At 48.3% G+C, this 19,633-nt stretch overlaps 1 protein-coding gene across 1 annotated transcript in view; it reads left to right on the top strand.

Moving 5' to 3' along the window:
• Window positions 1–13,345: 13,345 nt before the first annotated feature.
• LOC144173111 (uncharacterized) overlaps window positions 13,346–19,633 on the top strand; it is a 41,474-nt gene continuing 35,186 nt past the window's right edge. The window contains exon 1 of the mRNA XM_077701618.1: window positions 13,346–13,640. Coding sequence (XP_077557744.1) covers window positions 13,584–13,640 — 57 coding nt within the window. The 5' untranslated portion in view covers window positions 13,346–13,583. The remainder of the gene's footprint in view (window positions 13,641–19,633) is intronic.

Genomic DNA, 19,633 nt, shown 5'->3' on the forward strand with positions numbered 1-19,633 from the left:
GATGCTACTGCCAAGAATGGCGGACGGGCAGTCCGCGCATGCGCAGATCGCTTCAGAAAAAAGGTTTAATCCCCGCAAGGAGGCCTGTAAGATATTTTAAATAAACTGTAACATTGAATCAGCATTCATTAAAGGGCTATGCATTGTTTCTTTCGACGCGGTTTCTGATGTAAGAAATTGAATTATGTTCCTGCGTGTGAGTAACTTTCTATTTGCACATCTGAAGCGCAGTAACTTTACTGCGCATTTGCAAGAGCGAAGTGGAAAGTGCCATATGTGTTGCACCTATAACAGACGAGCATCAAAATCGCACAGAGACATGTCTGGAGTTTGTCCGGGGCTGCCTGAAAAAATTTGTCTAGGGGCGTTTTTTGAATTCTTCTTACCTCCAGATAATCTGCTGCCGGCGGTGTTCATATTCGTACAATATACGTAGTTCGATATGATTTTTAAATTTCTCACTTCATTTCGCCTGAGGATTATCCGGTACCATATTTTAATTTAAAAAAATGAAATGTAACGTCAATGTAACGACACGTTCCTAATGTTCGAAGTGGAACTGGAACGCGTTCCTTTCGCGGTAAAGGAAATTGTAACCGGAAAGGGTTTCAAAATTGGGAAGGAACGAGGAACGAGCTTTCGTTCCTGTTTTAGCAAAACGTGCACAACACTGCCTAGCAGTAAACAACTCCACAGCTGACTCAACACCTGTTCCACGAAACCTCGACGCGACTCCAGGAACCTCGCGCATGCGGCGTGCACGTACGCGCCGCCGCTGCGCCCCAGCAGTCGTCAAGCGCTACCTCGCATGTAATGCTTCGCAAAGGGAACACGACGATATTGATGCATGTGACGACGACTACTACTGAGAGTGCAAAGGAGAGGGCAAAGCGACGACGGAGCTTGTAAATAAACAATATCAAACTTGTACAACTGTGTAGTGCTGTGTGCTTGAGTGCTCACAGAAAAATAAATCCTGCAGCTTCGCTATGGTTCAAACCTTGAGTGACTTAGCGCAAGCTTTGCCACTTTTTTTAACAGCAGAACTGTTTAAGCTTACAGTTACGCCGTATAGCTTCACCAGAACAAAATTCCAAGAAAAAAGACCGAGCACATCTGAGCGTGCGCCTCGCGAGTAGCGTCCGGCGTAGGCCAGGCTTGCGCGTCGGTTTGCGCCTCATATGGAGCGCCCGGGATCGGCTAGTTCGACCTTCAAGAATACTCTTCCCAGCGTTCGTGGCGTGATCTCTCGCGTGTTCTTCTGCTCAGCCGTTCACGTGCGTTCGCTCCAGAAGTGGGGCGCACAGACGCCGAGTTCGCGAAGGCAGTTGCCGCGGGTTCTAGCGCGTGCTAACGCGGTACAATTCGGAAGATATGTGAAGAACTGCGGACAAAAATTCCCCGCATTTCCCCGAGGGGAAGAATGTGAAAGTGCGAATGCACGAGTTGAATTTGCGCGGTTCGGTAATGTTCGCGAAAGAGAGATCACACACACACACACACACAACTACAAAGAAAGAAAGATACATTTATTCACAGACACCTATTTGTGTTGTCGTTGTACTTGATTGCTAGAGCGGATCTCAGCTTTGAAATTTCGTGTCAGTACTCCTTTAAGCGGGTGCATTAGCCCTTCTCACGCCCGATTCCTGGCCAATCCCCCACGTGGGTATGTGCCATGCACAGACACCTATTTGTGTTGTCGTTGTACTTGATTGCTAGAGCGGATCTCAGCTTTGAAATTTCGTGTCAGTACTCCTTTAAGCGGGTGCATTAGCCCTTCTCACGCCCGATTCCTGGTCAATCCCCCACGTGGGTATGTGCCATGTCAGCGGCCAGGCAGCGCGCGCCCATCTCCCCCCGTTGCCAAGGAAGACGAGGAGATTCCTGGCCAATCCCCCACGTGGGTATGTGCCATGTCAGCGGCCAGGCTGCGCGCGCCCATCTCCACGTGCGCGGACATCACCGGTGGACGCAGGTTCAGGGTCGCTTAAGAAGTGCATTGCACTTAAAACGGTCCGGCCCTGCCAGTCATGGAGAACTTTCAGCGGCAAGTTCGAAAATCCTTGTCACGTGCAGCAGCCGGGTCTAAGACGAAGGGAGTGGGGCCGCCAGCTCTGCTGTTTCTCCAGCCTTACATCCCTAGTGAAAGTTGCGCCAATTTTTTGCAGCAGGCTTAACGCGTGTGATACCATCGGCTTTGTGGTGCATTCCTCGGTGACTCGATAAAGCTATCAAGATCCACTTCTTTAGGAGAGAAATCACAGGAATAAAATTAAGCTGTCCGGCCATTGCCGGAGTGGAAATGGGCGAAGTTTCGGGATTCTGAGGAATTGAAGGTAATGGAATTCAGGCAAGTTTTTATTCCCTGGAATGGAATCGGAACGGAATGGAGACGCCAGTTCCGAAACACAGCTGTTGAAGGTGTAGAACAATAACAAGTGAGTGTAGAGGAAAAAGTCACCGACAACGACTTACAAAGACTTGGTAATGAGGCCCACCAAGAAGCGGCCTCTAATAAGGTTTTCCTTCATGGCTTTAAACTAGCATGTCTACCAGTCTGTGAAGCTAGGTTGCGTACTTTTCGACCTATTCGGCCTGCTGCGGTCGCATTTAATTGAAAGAAGCGTTCTCGTACACCGTATTCCTCGGCTGCGCGAAATAGCCCTGAAATTTTGCTTGCACAAGTTCGAAACTGTTCATTCCTCTTCGTCCTTTGCATCTGACGCCTGAAGAATACCCCGCGATTTTGTGCTCATCGCATAGAGGAGTGTTCTTACTTGTAGGGCTTGTGGCTTTCCAGGCAGGCCGAACGCTAATCTTTAGTCATCATATTCGCCCACCCTGTGGCAATCGGGAAGTTGAACAGGTTTGGACGATGACAGTTGTGTGCACACCTTCCTCTGCTTCGGTATGTCGTTGCTCGTAGACCTCTTCGCAAACTGTTGCGAAGTGTTTACGACGGATCCGCTTTTAATCGCACTTCTAACACCATGTCAGACAACGCTCGTGTGACGACCAATCGTAGCCTCCGGTTTTTGTTCGGCTGGCAATATATAAAGCCCGGACTTCGACATGACCTCTCCGGCTTAATAAAAAAAATTAGCAGTGGCTTAGCTCGGCTATGCCAGGATATACGTAGCGTGAGCTAAGGTTCAGCAATCCATTCCAATCCAATCCAATCTAGTCCAGTCCAGTCCAGTTCAATCCAATGCAGTCCAGTCCGGTCCAGTCCAGTCCAGTCACTGCTCCTCGCGCATGCGCAGCACGCCTCTCCAGGAGCCACGCGAAACGGCTATCAAGCGGCTCCGGAGCAGCGTCAGACTTGGCTACTGCGCAACGGAGCCGCACTGCTGGGCACGCGCCGGCGCCAGTGCGTCTGCCACGGCTATGACGTCGCTCCTTTGGAATGCGCAGACCGGCGTATATGCAGACCCAATTGCCTACACACCCGTACTCCAATACAATCCAATTTAATCCAATCCAATCCAGTCCAATCCAATGCTCTTTGCGCTTTCGCAGCACGGCCCTTCAAGGTCCACGCGAAACTGCTCAACCTCGGCCAGTGTAGCTTACGCTTGAAAAGGCGACACGCACTTGACTTCACACACCTATAACACGTCATAAATATCAATAGCAAATTCGCACCCCTTTTCTTTAAGTTCGTTGCTTCCAAAAATACTTCTTTCCTGCTCCAAGACAACGTTTCGTCGACTATCACCGTCAAAAAGTTAGGTCGCAACTCATTTTATTTTGCAAGCCCGAAGTTGCGGGTAGGAAGTCCTTTCTCATCAGTTGTCCTGTACAGTGTTGTGCCAGAGCGCCCGGCCCAAATTCGTTTCACGGGGCGACGCGCCGACAGCGGGGCCGATTCACGCCTCGTCCAAACCAGACCAAACTGCCCGCGGCCGGCAGGCCCAAACTTACACCGCCGCAGAGTCGCCTCTCCCTGTTGCGTCGCGGCGGCTCGGCTGAATCATGCATCGGGTGAACGACCGGCACCGACGGGGCGCTACTCGCCTGGAGGCGGATTCGCTGAGACGGTGACGGCGTCGCTTTCCCTTCCCCATCGTGGCGGCTCGGCTGACGCAACCGCGTCGCCTCTGTTCGTCGGTTTTCAAACTTCGGCCAGCGAGAGACTGACTGGAGCTATTCAAACTTCTCGGGGCCGCAACGAACTTCCGGGGGTATAAAAACCCGCCCGGAGGCACTTATAGTCGGCATTCTTCGGCGGCACTTTTCGGAGGCACCGTGTGGAGAAGTGCTGTCGCCTTTGTGCAGCCATGTAACGCTTTGCTACCCTTGTAAACACTCTATAGAGAGAGAGAAACAACGTTTTTTATTGTCCGGCAAAAAGACACGGCCTGAACGTCACGCTGGACGGCCACCCGGCGCTCGCTACCTACTCGCACCCAGCCTCCGAGGAGAACGTGCTGTCGGCCGCTGGCGCTCGAGAGCCTCCAGCGCTTGCTGGACGGCCTCGCGCTGGGCGTCGTAGTCCACACTCGCCACCGCACTCGCTAGGCGCGGCGGCAACGCGTCTGTGACACCGTCCTCTACTTTGCATTTCCACAGCATGTGCGCCATGGTGGCTCGGTCCTCGCCACACACCGCACACACGTCACTGGCGTACACCTCTGGGCACACATGTTAGAAATGTTGCTTAAACTCTTCGTCGGCTCGAGAGCTTCATCGCTCTGCGGATCAAGGCAACGCCGCTACACCGGTGACAGTGTCAGGATGGCTCATTCCCAACATCCGTGACAAGCTGGGATGCAAGTCACAAGATTGGTGACTGCGGTGGGATGCCCAGTCCCAACAACAGCAAAGAAACGTTCCTTGAATTGGTGCAGACTCTTCAAGCGCAGTCAGTTTTGTATTTCGAGGGAGGGAGGGAGGATTTTTCAATGAACCGGAAGAGGCCACTCCTGCGCAATTCTGGGCTTGCTACTTCAGGTGGTTGCTGAATATGCAAAGAGTAACAATTCAAACACAGCAGCACACTAACGCACAAACACTCACACAAACGGAGACATTACGATTAGGAGAAATGTTTCGCGGTGGATGGTCCCAAATGGGCCTCTAGTCCAAAGGTTTTACGGAAGCTCACAAATTCTTTGGAACCCCTCCTCGCACCGTCATATGTGTTCGAGTGTCCGAAAAGGTCTTTTATAAGGAGGTTTTTTTACCCGCAGTAATCTCCGCGCTGTTGCTCGCCCGGCGAGAAGCGATGGCAAGCACACAGCCTCGCCACTAAACCTCAGCTCAGGTGTCAGCAGCGCTTTCTCAGCGCCTTGCAAGTGTCGTCTCGCAAAATACGTTTTTCAAAATCAACTTAGCCAACGAAGAAGTTCTAAAATTAAACGCCATTTCTCCTTTCTTGATATAGCACGAGAATGTTTTGGGAACACAGGGCAACGCTGGTGAACAGGGATTGCAATACATTCAAAAGGGCAAGTGCATTTGATAGAGCAGTTTTTCGGTTAAGCGTGTTCTCATGTTCAGTACAAAAGGCGCAGAGAATGGAACGAAATGAAGGAAACAACGTCAAATTATGCTCAACTCGTGTCCTGATCAGCCGCGAGGAAATACTGTTGCGAGACAGAAGCAGGAAACTGGGATATATTTGCACTATTTACAATGCTGGATAATTCCAGCGGGAGAGAGTACACGCCGGTCGCTGAAGCGTTCGTCGTCCTCTTCTAAATTCCGCCCAAGCAGAACATAGTTGTTGTTGTTGTCGTTGTTGTTGTTCCTTAACATTATTGGCGCATACCCAATCAGGGGATCGGCCAAACATCAGTCGTAATTCGAATGAGATTACTGCCTAGGTGGATGATTCGAGGAACATAGCCGTAGCTGTTCTCACCTGCTTTACTTCTTCGAACCGCCCCGTGACATTATTAAGGGCACGATAACTGGTAAGGAATGTACTTTTAACACCGCGCTTCGGTACGCTGTACGTCCATCTCTATCGGTGTAATTGAAAGGAACACCAATTGTTTGCAAAAGCTGTCGACGCCATCATCGGGTAGCACTACTCAAGCGCGATGACGAGCGCATAATTTAGGTGTCTATCATCGTCATCTCTGACTGGTACTCTTTCTCAGCGTTCAAAGCAGGTCGAATTCACCGTAAAGGGCTGAAAACAAAGTGACGGAAGTCTGTTATGATGATCGACTGTAGTGGTCCTTAGTATGGGTGAGTCATGTATTCAGACACTCTACCACCACCTCCTGTACCAGCCCTCATAGGCTTGTAGTGGCAAACCCACCGAACCATCGTATGGCTTTGTCTTTTTCCTGTCCCTGTCCCTTGTCCAAATATGCAACACACGTTAATATTGAGTTCAAGACTACACCAACTAGCCCCTAAACAAGCCTTTGTAAACCCACCGAATATGGAACAGGCATAATTCCAGACGTTTCCAACCGCCGCGCATTTCTATGCTATAGGAGGTGCAGCCAAAGTCCGACTTTCCAAGACAGCCATCTTCTATCATTTTAACCATCCTCGTCAGCTCCTCGCACTGACTGCAGAGTACTCCTCCGCCCCAACCATGCAATTCCTTGAACCAGTAAAAATATGCACACTTCGCAAACTTACCCAATTTCAATCACTATAACTGTGTAAATAGAGACAATACGTGTAACGAAATTAACAACAAACACCCGAAATCAAAAATAGGCAAATAAAAATCTCGAAAGTAAAGTAACGTAATCATAAGTGTCTATCTTATATACCGCCCTCACACTTCAAAGCCAAGAGTGAAAAATCTATGAACAAACTAAAACACGAATTGTGAACTCATGTAAAAGCCCCAATGAGCATAAAAATGCACAATTGGCGATATTAACATATCTAGTGGTTGTAACAGTGCAAACCAGCACATTGTGCTGAAGGCAGAAAAACTGAAAATGATTAAAAGTGGACTAGAAATTCTGGCACATTGGTAGACAGTTTCCGGAATTTCTGCGGATTTTAAGGCGAAATATCGTATCGCGAGTATTTCCCACATTTTTGCGGTGCTTCCGCAAAAAAAAAAAAATATCTTGAGACAAAGACAACGTAATTGCGAATGTTCAATAGGGAACGCCTGTAGTAGTACATAGCCTCGTCCGCGAACCTCTGCACCGGGCGCCTGGGATTCCCGAGCCTCATCCACTGACGTGGGACACGACTTTCCACTACAAACAAGAAACGAAGCTTCACTATAAGAACTCAGAGAAACTCTTCGTACACTTCCTGTCCCGGACAAATCTCTAACCACCACGCTATTATACATTCCTCGACCCATACACCTAAATACACTTAAATGCCTCTTAAATACACTTAAATGCCTCGTCCACTTTTGCCGCAGAGCTTCACGTCACCAGAAACTCTGTAATAACCGGTTATCCTTCAGTCCCCCTCTTTCTATTGGGTGATTTAAACTTCCCTGGGATTACATGAACCGAACCGACGACACAATCAAATCCATTCTCTTCCATTTGTGAGGAATTTATAAATTTATGCTCCACGTTTAACCTAACGCAAATAGTAGACCAACCTACTCGTACAATCCCACAAGCGCAAATGTATTAGATCTAGTTCTTAGACCTTGCCCAGACTTGTTCTCTCCGATAGCCTTCCTGCCTAAGTTGAGTGATCAGTCATTGCTGAATTTTTCTATTTCAATACCACTAAAAAAGCTTACTAGATGTGGTGATGGCAAATCGTTTAAGGAGCCAAAGGGAAGGGGTAGAAGGGCGTGGTTAGCCTCCTAAGTCCAGAAGGCCTCTTGTCCGGGCTGCCTCCAGTGCGCGCCGCACCAGGGCGACCTGGCGTTCCGGTGCGGAGCTGGTCAGCTCGGACTCCCACTGCTCAGGGGAAGGGGGAGGGGTGGGGATGTGGGTGTTGGGGGCAGGAGAAGACGAGGAGGTAGGTGTTGAGGGGGATGTGACAATGTGGGCAGTCGGGTGGAAAGAGATAAGGGGAAATGTGGGATAGGATGATGTGGTTAAAGTAGGTTTCGGTGTGTAGTCGGCGGAGAATGTAGGCCTGTTGGGCGGTGAGGTAAGGATGGGGGCGCGGGTATCGCCGTCGGGAGTTAGTGTGGTGGGAGAGGATGGAATTGTACGTGGGGTCGAGAGGTGTCAGGGCTGCTGGGTCGGGGGGTGGGGGAGTTAGTTGGTCGAGGCTAGGCGAGGGAAGTGCCCAGGTAATGAGTGCGCGGGCTGCAGCGTGGGCCGCCTCATTCCCTGCCAGTCCAGAGTGGCCGGGGGTCCAGACAATGGAAAGGTCAATGTCTTCAGGGAGGCGTTGAAGGAGGTGAATGGCTGCTGGCGGGGCTAGGCCGGCTTGGTAGAGGCGGCATGCTTGCTGCGAGTCGGTTATTCTGGTCAGGTAGGGTTGGTGGCAGTGGGTCAGAGCGGCGTGGGCGATGGCGAGGGACTCGGCGGTGAGCGTGGGGATGTGGCGGTAGGAGGCCGCGGTGGGGAGGCGGCCCTCGTTGTTGACGACTGCAATGGTGGTGCTGTGGCGGGTGGAGGACTGGGCTATGTCGGTATAGCGGGTGTTGGGATCCGTGCCGTAGCGTTTTTCGATGCATCGGACGAGGGCGTTGCGGCGGCCTTGGTTATAGAAGGGGTACATATGCTTGGGGACGGCAGAGACGTGGATGCGTTGACGAATAAAGAGGGGAATACGTTGGGGCGTGTGTAGGGTGGCAGGGGGCGTGCGTCCGATGACCTGAAGTACCCGTCGACCAGCCGGTGTGAGGGAGAGTCGGTGCTGGTGGGAAGTGCGTTGGGCTTCCAAGATTTCTGTAAGGGTGTTGTGGAGGCCAAGCTGGAGGAGGCTTAATAGAACAAGCAAAATTTTAATGGATTCCAGAACGCGGATTTCACCAACATCAATGACGAGCTACACACTTTCCTGACGACGTATTTGACAGGTTTTGAGGACCACTCTGTAGAATATAACTGGTGTTCAGTCAAAAACAAAATCCTTGAGCTTACCCACCGTTTCGTTCCTGCACGCGTAATTCAAACAGAAAAAAAAAACGCTTGTATCACCTGGCGATAAAATCCCGAAGTCAAAACCGCTGGACTCTGTACCGCGCAGCCGCAGAAGCGTATGTTTCAGCGGTTCAAACCGCAAAAAAGGATTTCCTAAAAACACTTTGCCAAGCATGTTCCTTAATAAACCCCCAAAATTTTGGAATGTTCTTAACCCCTCTGATAGATATAGATTAGTTCTTACAAGCCCTAAAGGTGAACCAATTGGTGACAACAAATGCTCAACCGTATTAAACAGTGTTTTTTCTGATTCGTTTACAAAGCCGTCATTTTCACAACTACCAGAGTTTCCCCACAATACTTATGTGCCTATGTATCCAATAATAATTGACACGTGTGGTATTTGTAAGATTATTAAATATCGGCATTGATGGCACAAGTCCTAAATTTCTAAAAAAACGCCAATGTATGTTGTTCCATTCTGTTAGCTAAAATCTTTCGGCAATAACTGGACACCGGCGAATTACCAGATGATTTCGAAATCGGGAAGGTGGTACCAGCGTTCAAATCTGGAGATAAACATTCACCCATAAATTACAGACCCATTTCCATCACTAGCGTGCGGTGCAAAATTCTTGAACATATAATATATTCGCACTCCAACTTCCTCGAGTCCAATTCATTTTACACATCCCAGCATGGATTCCGCAAAACATTCTCTTGTGAGACGCAATTGATCCTGTTCACTCACAAAGTTCACGCTATTCTTGACCGTCGTTCTTTCGCAGACTGCATTTTTTTGGATTTTGCGAAAGCTTTTGATAAGATCTCTTACCGGTTACTTCTACTAAAACTCCGAAATACTGGAATTTAAATTACGTATTAAAGTGGCTTGAAAGTTTCCTTACTAATCACCAACAACTAGTCACAGCTAACGACGTTAGCTCATCGCTTGCCCTCGTAATATCAGGCGTTCCCCAAGGAACAGTCCTCGGCCCTTTACTTTTTCTTATTTACATCCACGACCTACCTAACTGCGTTTCCTCTTCGATTCAGGTATTTGCCGATGATTGTGTTTTTTTTTCCGAGAAATAACAACTAACGACGACATTCACGCTCTTCAAAGTGACATCAATGTCACTTAACTGTATGGTGTAGCGCGTGGCAGATGAAGGTGAACGTTGCAAAAAAAAAAGTAAGCTCATGCACGTTTCACGTCTTTCGACAATCATGCCCTCGTATCACCTGGATGTCATTGCTCTTGAATCAGTCTCATTGTACAAATATCTCGTCCTTCATTAACAACTGACCTTTCCTGGAAAAAACATATTGATTTCATCACTAACAAAGCAAATCACATGCTCGGATATCCTAAGCGAAACTTTCAGCCTGCTCCTTCATTTATCAAGCTACTTTTTTTACATATCCATTGTCCGCAACGAACTCGAGTACGCCTCATCGATATGGGATCCTCACGTAGAAGTACTTTTTCATCAACTAGAAATGATACAAAACAACTCTGCGCGTTTCATTCTTTCTATCAGCGAGCATCCAGTGTGTCTACGATGAAATTGAACTTGGGACTGCCATTGCTCCCCACACGTCGTAAAATCGCTCGGCTCTGTTTTTTTCATAAAATCTTTTATCATGACAGCTTTCACGACTTTCTCATAACCCCGCCGATTGATTGATTGATTGTAGGGTTTAACGCGCCGACGCAACGCAGGCGATGAGGCGCGCCGTAGTGGAGGGCTCCGGATTAATTTTGACCACCTGGGGATCTTTAACGTGCGCCGAAATCTCGTACACACGGGCGTTTTTGCTTTTCGCCTCCATCAGAAAAGCGGCCGCCGCGGCCGGGAATCGAACCCGCGACCTCGTGCTCAGCAGCGCAACGCCTTAGCCACTGAGCCACCGCGGCGGGTCATAACCCCGTCGTCATATGTATCTTGACGTCTTGAAGACTCCCACAAAGTAGGCCAAGTTTCATGCCATACAAGAACTTTTCCTAAATCATTTATCCCGTCAACGCCAAAAAACTGGAACCACATTCCTCGTGATATTGCTGCAATCGTTCATTCCGAGTTATTTAATGCTGCTGTTCATAATACCATTGTGTACCCTTATTTTTAACAAAGCGGCGTGCCTTGGATAAACACTTGTGATGTTATTATGGTATGTACGTGCAATTGGAGCCACTGTACAATGTATATTGTTGCATCATTTGTATTTTACGCTGCTATGTTTTGTTGTTGTTGTATTTCGTACCCCACTCCCCTCTTCAAAGTATTCACACTGGGGGTATTGAAAAATAAAAAAATACCCTCCTTACACCTACTCGTTCGTTGCTCTATCGTCTCCGACACTCCCCAGTATGTCCCATTTGGCCCGAACTATACGCTAAAACACTGCATTTTCTCCTGCCCCATTGCAATCCAGTCCCCACATTTTCCACACCCTCCTACTTCAACGTGGCGGACTTGGCTAGCCTCGGACCAGCTCACGGACCAGTTAGCGATGGTGAACCTGGCCCGGGACATTCTCGAAGCTTAATGTTGCGTTTGAATAAAGCTTTCAAGTGCAGAACACCTTAGGGGCTCGCTTTGTTGTCGTAGCTCGCTCGCTGGACCCCAGTAGACCCACACGGCGTTCCGTCGTCGCAACGTCCAACAGAGGCTTCGAAAGCCAAGCGGTTTATACAGTAACTGTGTTGAAAACTCGCGAACCGCTGGCGCTTGTCATACATCTCCCCGTTGTTTAGCGCAAAGAAAACTGCAAACACATTTGAGGCAAAATATACGTGATTAACCGGCTGCGCCCGCGTTCTTGAAGTCAGGAACGCTCGTTGAGTTGGTTTTCTAATTTACAATAGTAAGCGAAAGAAAGGTGGCAGTGCAACGCCGGCGCGTGCGGGAGGAAAAGCAAGCACAAAAAGAACAGAACTCCCGCTAGAGCAGTTTCAGGCAGGAGGCGCGCGAGCACCGCAAAGGCGGAAAATTTGAATTGCATTGGGTGGTAGCAGTGAGCGGATAACGGCGCTACAGCCCATAATGGCGAATCACTGCTCTCTATGCACTTCTGTCAGCTTTTACGTTCAGTGGAACGGCTTTAATTTTTCCTCCCCCTTCCGCCTCCTGTAACACTTGGGTTCCGTGCACTGTTGCTGTGCGTATGCAAAAACGCCTTGCGGGAAAGTCAACATTACCGTGAACGCTGACCAAACAGTGGCTATAGCTAATATTTTATCAATACTTCGCCATAAACCATTGATGCCATTTGGCCGCTAAGATGACTTCATCATTTCTCTTAGTTCCGTTTGCTTTTCATAATTATTCCCAGTAAAGTTGTACACGCTACAGAATTCCCGTCTGCTGGCAATATATCGGGAAATATGGGAGGAGTACGCTTACAATAAACGGCTGTAACCCTTGTTTTATCGAAACTATCTTGGAACAGGCTTGGTAAAAACTCGCCGCTAAGACGCCTCTATTATTACGCCGAATTTCATTTAGTTGTCACAAGTAATTAATTTACTGTAACGTTGTTAACGGCGTCGGCTTTCAATACATAGCCTTCGACAGGAGAAAAACGCTCAGTTCCACGTTTCTGCTCTAGGATAAAACTTTAGTCCTTTCAAATTTCATCAGGTAGCAACAAAGCCGTAGTCACTAGCATTACGAAATGATAAAAAAATAGGTACGTGTTCATCCCCTAATATGTCAGTGATGTGCATTTTATGCAGCGTAGCTGGTCGTTCACCTTCCAAGATAGGAATGACTTCTTTGTTTGTCCAGAAATTTAATGTCATAATTGTGGACGGCGTCACGGTGTGCGTCACGGATAAAAATGGAGGCCTCCGCAGCAAAACCACCCACATGTTTACGGTCTCATCTGCTCGCGTAGTAAAATTCCATTACAGTGGAAGTCCTTCGCCACCGGCGCTTTCTTCTGGAGAAACAAAGGGAAAATCACGTTATCATACTATCGGTCCCGTTCGGGGTGAGCGCAAGGCGATGCGGCCGCGAGCGTCTTGAAAATACCAACGACGCGATAAGGAGCGCGTCGGCTGACTGTACTACTGCAGTACGCGTGCATACATTCCCGCAAAACAAAGATGCACGCCAAGCACTGTAAAGCGCGGCCGCGACCGACAAAGATTTCCACAGCCTTATCTGTTCAACCTTGCCTGTAAAGTACGGAAGCCAACAAAGACGGCAAACTCTCTCCCCACGGGTTCGACTCTGAACGAAGGCATCGTGTTTCCAGCGTAAGCTATTTTCAGGGGGCGTGCAACCAGGCTCGCTGAAGCGATAAAGAAAAATATTTGCGAGGCCCGCCAGTCTGCTGCGAGCAGAAATAAAGCGAGGCAATCCACCGCGATTTCAGTGTCAGAGCTTTTCCGGAAAAGAAAAAAAAAATGAATACCCAGCTGCGCTGGCGTGTCGTCGCCCGAAGTTGTTGATAAACCGGCGGCTCGCTGCAGATCTTTGCCTGCACTGCTAGTAGCACACAGCGCGCTAGGGTCCATGGGAGTGCGAGTGCCGTACAGTGCTCAGAGTATTGTAACCCCGGAGACATCCAACGATGGGTCGCTACTCCTACCGTTTGTCCCACAACGTCAGTGGGTATGCCGTGCAACAGGTAAGCGAATTAAATCAATAGATTTCAAAACATTTTTAATTTACATTTAAGGGACAGTTCCCGGCCCCTGATATTGTACGGTTGTTTGAGAGGCCGGAGGAGCTTATATTGAGACCACAGGCACGGAAAAGTTTACGCCTGCGTCGACAGTACGGTAAATGCCGCTGTCAGTGTCGAACAGTGCTAAGTTCCGGCTGTATTTTTACCGGATCTTGGCACTCAAACCCCAGTCAACGGTCAAAAAGAGATATTCCAGCTTACTCACAGCGCAGAGTGTCAAACGCAGCGACCAGGCAACTAAACTGTGGGCTATAGCAACTACAGGCAGTTAGTCGGTGTCAATCACGGAATATCGTGCGAGAGTACCACATATCCCCTGTTATAAACCGTTGCCCAACGACCCGCTGCGAGTAGTTGTGACTGACTGAATGATTGATTAATTGATTGCTTTTGTAAGTTTAAGGCACCGAATCTACACCTGGGCCATGATGCGCTCAGCATTAAGGCTCCGCATTAATTTCGACCACCTGGGGATCTATAACCTGGGCCAAATTCTCGACACACAGCAATGTTTGTTTTTCACATCCCTAAGAAAAGCAGCCGCCGTGTCCTGGATTGAACCCACGTCCTTGGGCTCAGCAGCACAACGCCCTAGCCACTGAGCCACCGCGGCGGCTAGTATACTGCGAAATTGTGGGTGATTTGCGACACTTTAGTAGGCTCCAGAGTTTCCAACGTTCTAGCCTTCATTTTTGCCAAAACGCCGTTGATGACAATGATGCCCTCGTTGGGCATTTTATCACTTCCTCTCGGATAGCATGTCTCTTGGCGTGTGACACACAGTAAACAGCGTGCAGGGCACGTCTCTTCACGAGGAGCGAATCTCCGGCGTTGATAGGATGGGAAAGAACAGAGGTCTGGCTGAAAGGATGGCCTGGTTAAACCGGCTTGCTCCAGATGGACTATCTTCGGAAATAGAACGGGTTTCAGCGCCGCATAGCTAAACGTGCCACGTGCGAAGTGCTCACGCTAAAATAGGCGGAATTTCTGCGTACCAGCAGTCGCGGCCACGGCCTGCTTTCTATGGAGGTAAGGCATGTTGAAACATTGTTCGGAAACAATTATAGTGGGGCTGTCAGCTTGGACGTTCGTACATGCAGGGAGTTTTAATTCAATTTTTATTATATTTCTTTTTGGCGCACTGGTTACACTGGCTCTGATTTTGATTACCAGTATCAAGCCGAGTGTCTATTTTTGTGGGCTCTTCATAGAATCCGCGTGCTCGCTTTGCCTGCCACGGATGTTATTGCATTGCTACTCTCAGTTTTTTTTTTTTTTTTTAGCGTGGTCTCGTCGGTAGGCAGTCGTAGCGCGGCACGTGTTCTACGCGCAACTATGAATCTTTGCTACTGTACGGAAAAATGAAACACGAACACGAAGATGTGAACTGGAACACGCAAAATTGAGGAATACTGTTCGGGGAGGCCCAATGACGTCGCGCTATTAATACATTTGGAAAGCCACATCTCCCAGATTTGTTTTCGTAACTAAACCAGGCGTTATTTGGACTTGCGTGGAGCGAAATCGCGCTATTTGTGGGTTGTGGTGCATATTTTCGTGTTCTCATTTCATTTCTGCATGACTGTACATAATAGTGTGCCCTCTATGTTTCGTTGTTGCGTCCCGATCTGAAATACCTGCAGCCGCACTTCGTACAGGCGCCGTCATAAGTAATTGGAACAAGGATTTGGTAATATCGCGAAATATCTGTCTTAATGGCTTTATGACAGCCAGTACTGATTTACGCGAAGCTTCGTCTAATAGGGAAGACTCCTTTAAGCGCACATCAATGGAGCCAGGAAGTTACGGGTAGAAGAGATTCCTGTAAATTTACAAGACCATGGTTCAATTACTTTTGACGGCACCTGTACATAATTTTCTTTCACGAACTTCCCGTTACTTGTAGCGAGTATTTACTGAATAAGAAACCTTATGAGCGTCCTCGACCAAACTGCTACAAGCGTAGCTCTTGTTTTAATTAAAAGGCCGCAGCTGCTTCCGGAACTTGTGTCTATGGTCCTCCCTTCTCTGAAAAAAAGAAACCTGCTTTTGCGCGGAATCCATGGGACTGCCACCCATGGAATGACCGTGTTTTACGTGTTTGTGCACAAACTCACAATTCCCTTAGTACCGCATCTCTCACGTGGATTGGTGGAGCTGCAAGCAAAAAGGAGCTCCCCAACGTAAGGGCTTAGATATTTGAGACAGATTTTTTATTCGCGAATGAACAGAAGTGGTCAGAAATAAAACAGGCTATTCAGGCAGATGGACGTATTACCATCCCGGTTTATTCATGCACATTGTACGTACAGCTAAGGCTCCGGTCTAGACTAACTGGTTAGCGCCCTGTGCCAGCATTCTCAGATCTCACTGCGAGAAAAGTGAAGCTGGCGCTATTGAGAGCTTAATGTAAGGCCATAAAACTATATGCGCCGTTTATACCCAACATTTTTTGCGCCTCTGTCTCAAATAGACTGTAGCTTCTTGAGCGCGTCGCTATACACAAAGAAAATAATCTATAAACGTGCGGTTCGGTCAGTTAGTCGCCCTCACCAACTCATACATGCTAACCCGCTCGAGCCCGTAAGCCCACAAAATTTGCTAGCGGAGCGTGTACTCCTGCGTCATAGGGAATCCGATGTCGCTGTTGTGGGGGAGTGTGTTGCAAGAGATGTTAAGGCAAGAATACATCTCCCCGGCCACTGCACGTCACACCTTCATCGAGGTGTGATGCTGCAGCATTAGAGAAATTCAGGATGGAGACAGCGTGGCAAATCATAAAGTAGCCCCCAAACGAATTTACGAACAGACACGTTCCGACCTTTGTAATGCTGGGCGCCAACACGCGTCGGTAGATATAGCGTCCTTTTTTTACCGTTTGTTTACTCCTGACCCGGACTCATAAAAATTACATGTACAACTGCTGCTACCGATCCAGAAGGGTACGTTGAAACACAAAAAGGATTCATTCACAGAATTATTGAAATAACTGGAGCCAACACAACACAAGAAGACTTCTTCTCTTTAGGCATCCCCTTGTCAATATAAAATATCCCAGCTGCATGTCTTAGAAATCCAATCCCAGATCCACATTCCGCACTCAAAATTGTTGAGAGGGTGCCAGCTGGGATACCGTACCGGGAGGCGGTTGCATTTACTTGCTTGTCTTAAAAAGAGAAAATGCTTCATTTTCTGGCGGCAGAACTCATCAAAGACGAACCAACACCACAAACAGCAGTGGAGACGCGCGACTAGACGCCTACGGTCAGCCTAGCACCTGAAAAAATGTGTCGAACTGACACCGCGCTGAGATGTGAGAACGCACGGTCGTTTGCGGTGACGGCGAAAAAAGCGAAGCGTAACTGTCCTTGCGAAGTGGTGTCGCGCCACACAAGCGAAACCTCAAGTGGGTGTTACGTTAGCCATCGGACGGCGCTGGCCGCTCCGTACATCATCATCATCACAACAAATTTTGTTTTTAGGGATCCCAGACGTTTTTGTAGCTTCTTGTTCCTTAAAGTAGTGCTAGTCTATATACGGTGGTTAGTGCGTTTCGCCAGCCAATTTTTTCATGAAAAGTTCAAAAAGCAATGACTGATCAGCTTAGCGAGTTCGTTACGTCTAGGTTAACCACCGGAACGCCTTCGCTATATGGAGGTCGTAAGCACATGGGCTTCAATGGGGGTGGAAATGGGGAATTGAACAATTTCCTTAAATCCAGGAATTCGTTACACAGACGTTCGTTACATCCAGGTTTAACTGTACTACAGTACTAGCTCAGGCAGGTGACCCTTTTGGCTCGACGTTGTTGCCTAAGGTTTGTTAAGAGGGTTACGTGGCCTTCCTTATTTTGAGAATATTTGTTGGATTTATCGTCCGTGGTGTAACACTTCGCACCAGAAGGACGCCGTTTGAGATCGTGTGGAAGATGTTGGAAATGATAACAAACCTGTGCAGAGTCCGTACCATCGATAGTCAGTTGTTGCGGAAATGGGGCCAATATCACTTCACCAAAAACAGGACCAGAAAGGGGTAAAAAAACACGCGAACCGTAGTCATGCCATCTCTGCTCCTAACGAGTCAGGATAGTCAAGAAGATGACGCCGCAACAAGGACTCCATAATATTACTGCAGGCACTTTAGTTAAGACAAAAGAGACAGCACTTGTCATGCGATGCTGTGGTCTTGTGAAGCTTTAATTAATACGAAAAGCTTGTGAATAAATGTGGCGTGTTGATATGCGCCTGTGTCCAGGCTATAAGTAGCCGGATCACGTTACTCAACCCGCTATCCCCTTTAAAACACGAGAACAGGCTGCCATCCAGGCACGTCACGCCGCAAGAGTAGTTGTGGGGGATTTCCACATTTCGTTGCGGCTGCACTTACAACGTCTGACAACACGCGCATCGTAATGTCGCTGAAGAAGACAGTTTTCAGAGACGCTCACGAGGATCGAGTTGCGCAGTCGCAGAGGACATACAACAGCAGACGCAACTACAGCGCCTTCGCGTGCTTTGCTTTATTTTCTCTTCGCGTAGCCTAAAAAGTGCCGGCTTGCCCTCTGTGGGAAAACAGCGCCATGTTCTGCACTGATGTGTTCCGAAACGCTGCTTCCCGTTATGACGAGTGGTAATGTCAAGTGAAACGTGTTGTATGCCCGATAACTTACTTCATAACTTGAAAATTTATACTGCTTTGTTTACAAGGCGAGTTAACCGGACATCAATACAATCGCAGAGAATGCTAATGTTGCGCTGAAAATTTGACTTGGGCAAACACAGAACCATGTTTTATTACCATTACCCGCGAGCGCGATTTGGAGATTACAAAATGTATGAGTGTCACCCAGGAGGCTGTACAAAAGGTCCCAAATGGCTGAAGGCCAAGGGACACGTCGAGTGTCATTGTCACGTTCACGTGCTGCGACTCCGGGACATGCCGGATCGCGTTATCGTGACGGCCGTAAACTGTCTGGGGCGCGCTATATGGGTCACAGGTTATCCTAACTGGCAAGTGTAACATGGGAGTACAGCCGCTGAAGAGAATATTTGCATTGTGACGTGATGGTTCTCGGAGGCTTGCACGGAATGATGGAGATCAGGATTTCCATTATTGGCTTAAACATTTCCCCAACCCAAGGGACTGCATCTGACCCTACGGGTGTAGAAAAGAGTTACGAGGGCACCTGCAGCACTCTGTGTCATGCACATAGCGAAAATGTTAGTTTCCAGTTGCGGAACCTGTCCTCTAATTATTATATTATAATTTTCGTCTCTTTTGAAGCGAAACTTTCTGTGGTCGCGCCATAGATCGTAACTCTAAAGTGGACTGCAGAAAACCCAACTTGGGCTTCCACAAAGGGCACATGGTGAACATAATGATGATGATAAAACGGGAAGCGCCTCAAGAAAAAAGCGCTTCCCGTGGTCGGAGTCGAACATGGTTCCCTAAGTGTTATGAAGCAGACGTCTCTCCGATGGCGCCATTCCGACACTGTCGAAGCAGTTTGGATGTTCGACTTAGACTCAGGTTGCGTGGCCTGGACTTGGACTCAAGCCATGCCTGCAGCGATCACCTAGAGTGCCCTCCGACGGGCTCCGAATATTTAAGACTAGGATAGCACCTCCAAAGCGTCTATTGGGGTGGAGCAGTTATGCGGCGCAAAGTGACACACCAGAATGGCTGCATCTGTTGGACGCGTGCGCCTGCTTGCCGGAGTTTTGACGGACGGCTTATTTAAACTGCAGTAAATTGCATCTTCTTGGATGACTGATAGTTTTTGTAGGCTGTAATAAGGGCAGTTTACCATGCAGTAAAGAAAAAAAAAGTCATTGAAACTTCCTGATCCCAGGGGCCGTGGTTCGAGACAGGATTTTGTCTCGTTTTTTTTTTTTCATCTTTAAATTGAACTAAAATTTTTATGGCTTAGGTTT

This window comes from Haemaphysalis longicornis, unplaced genomic scaffold (assembly GCF_048455015.1).
Source record: "Haemaphysalis longicornis isolate Haplotype H1 unplaced genomic scaffold, Haemaphysalis longicornis Haplotype H1 scaffold_29, whole genome shotgun sequence".
Classification (NCBI taxonomy): domain Eukaryota; kingdom Metazoa; phylum Arthropoda; class Arachnida; order Ixodida; family Ixodidae; genus Haemaphysalis; species Haemaphysalis longicornis.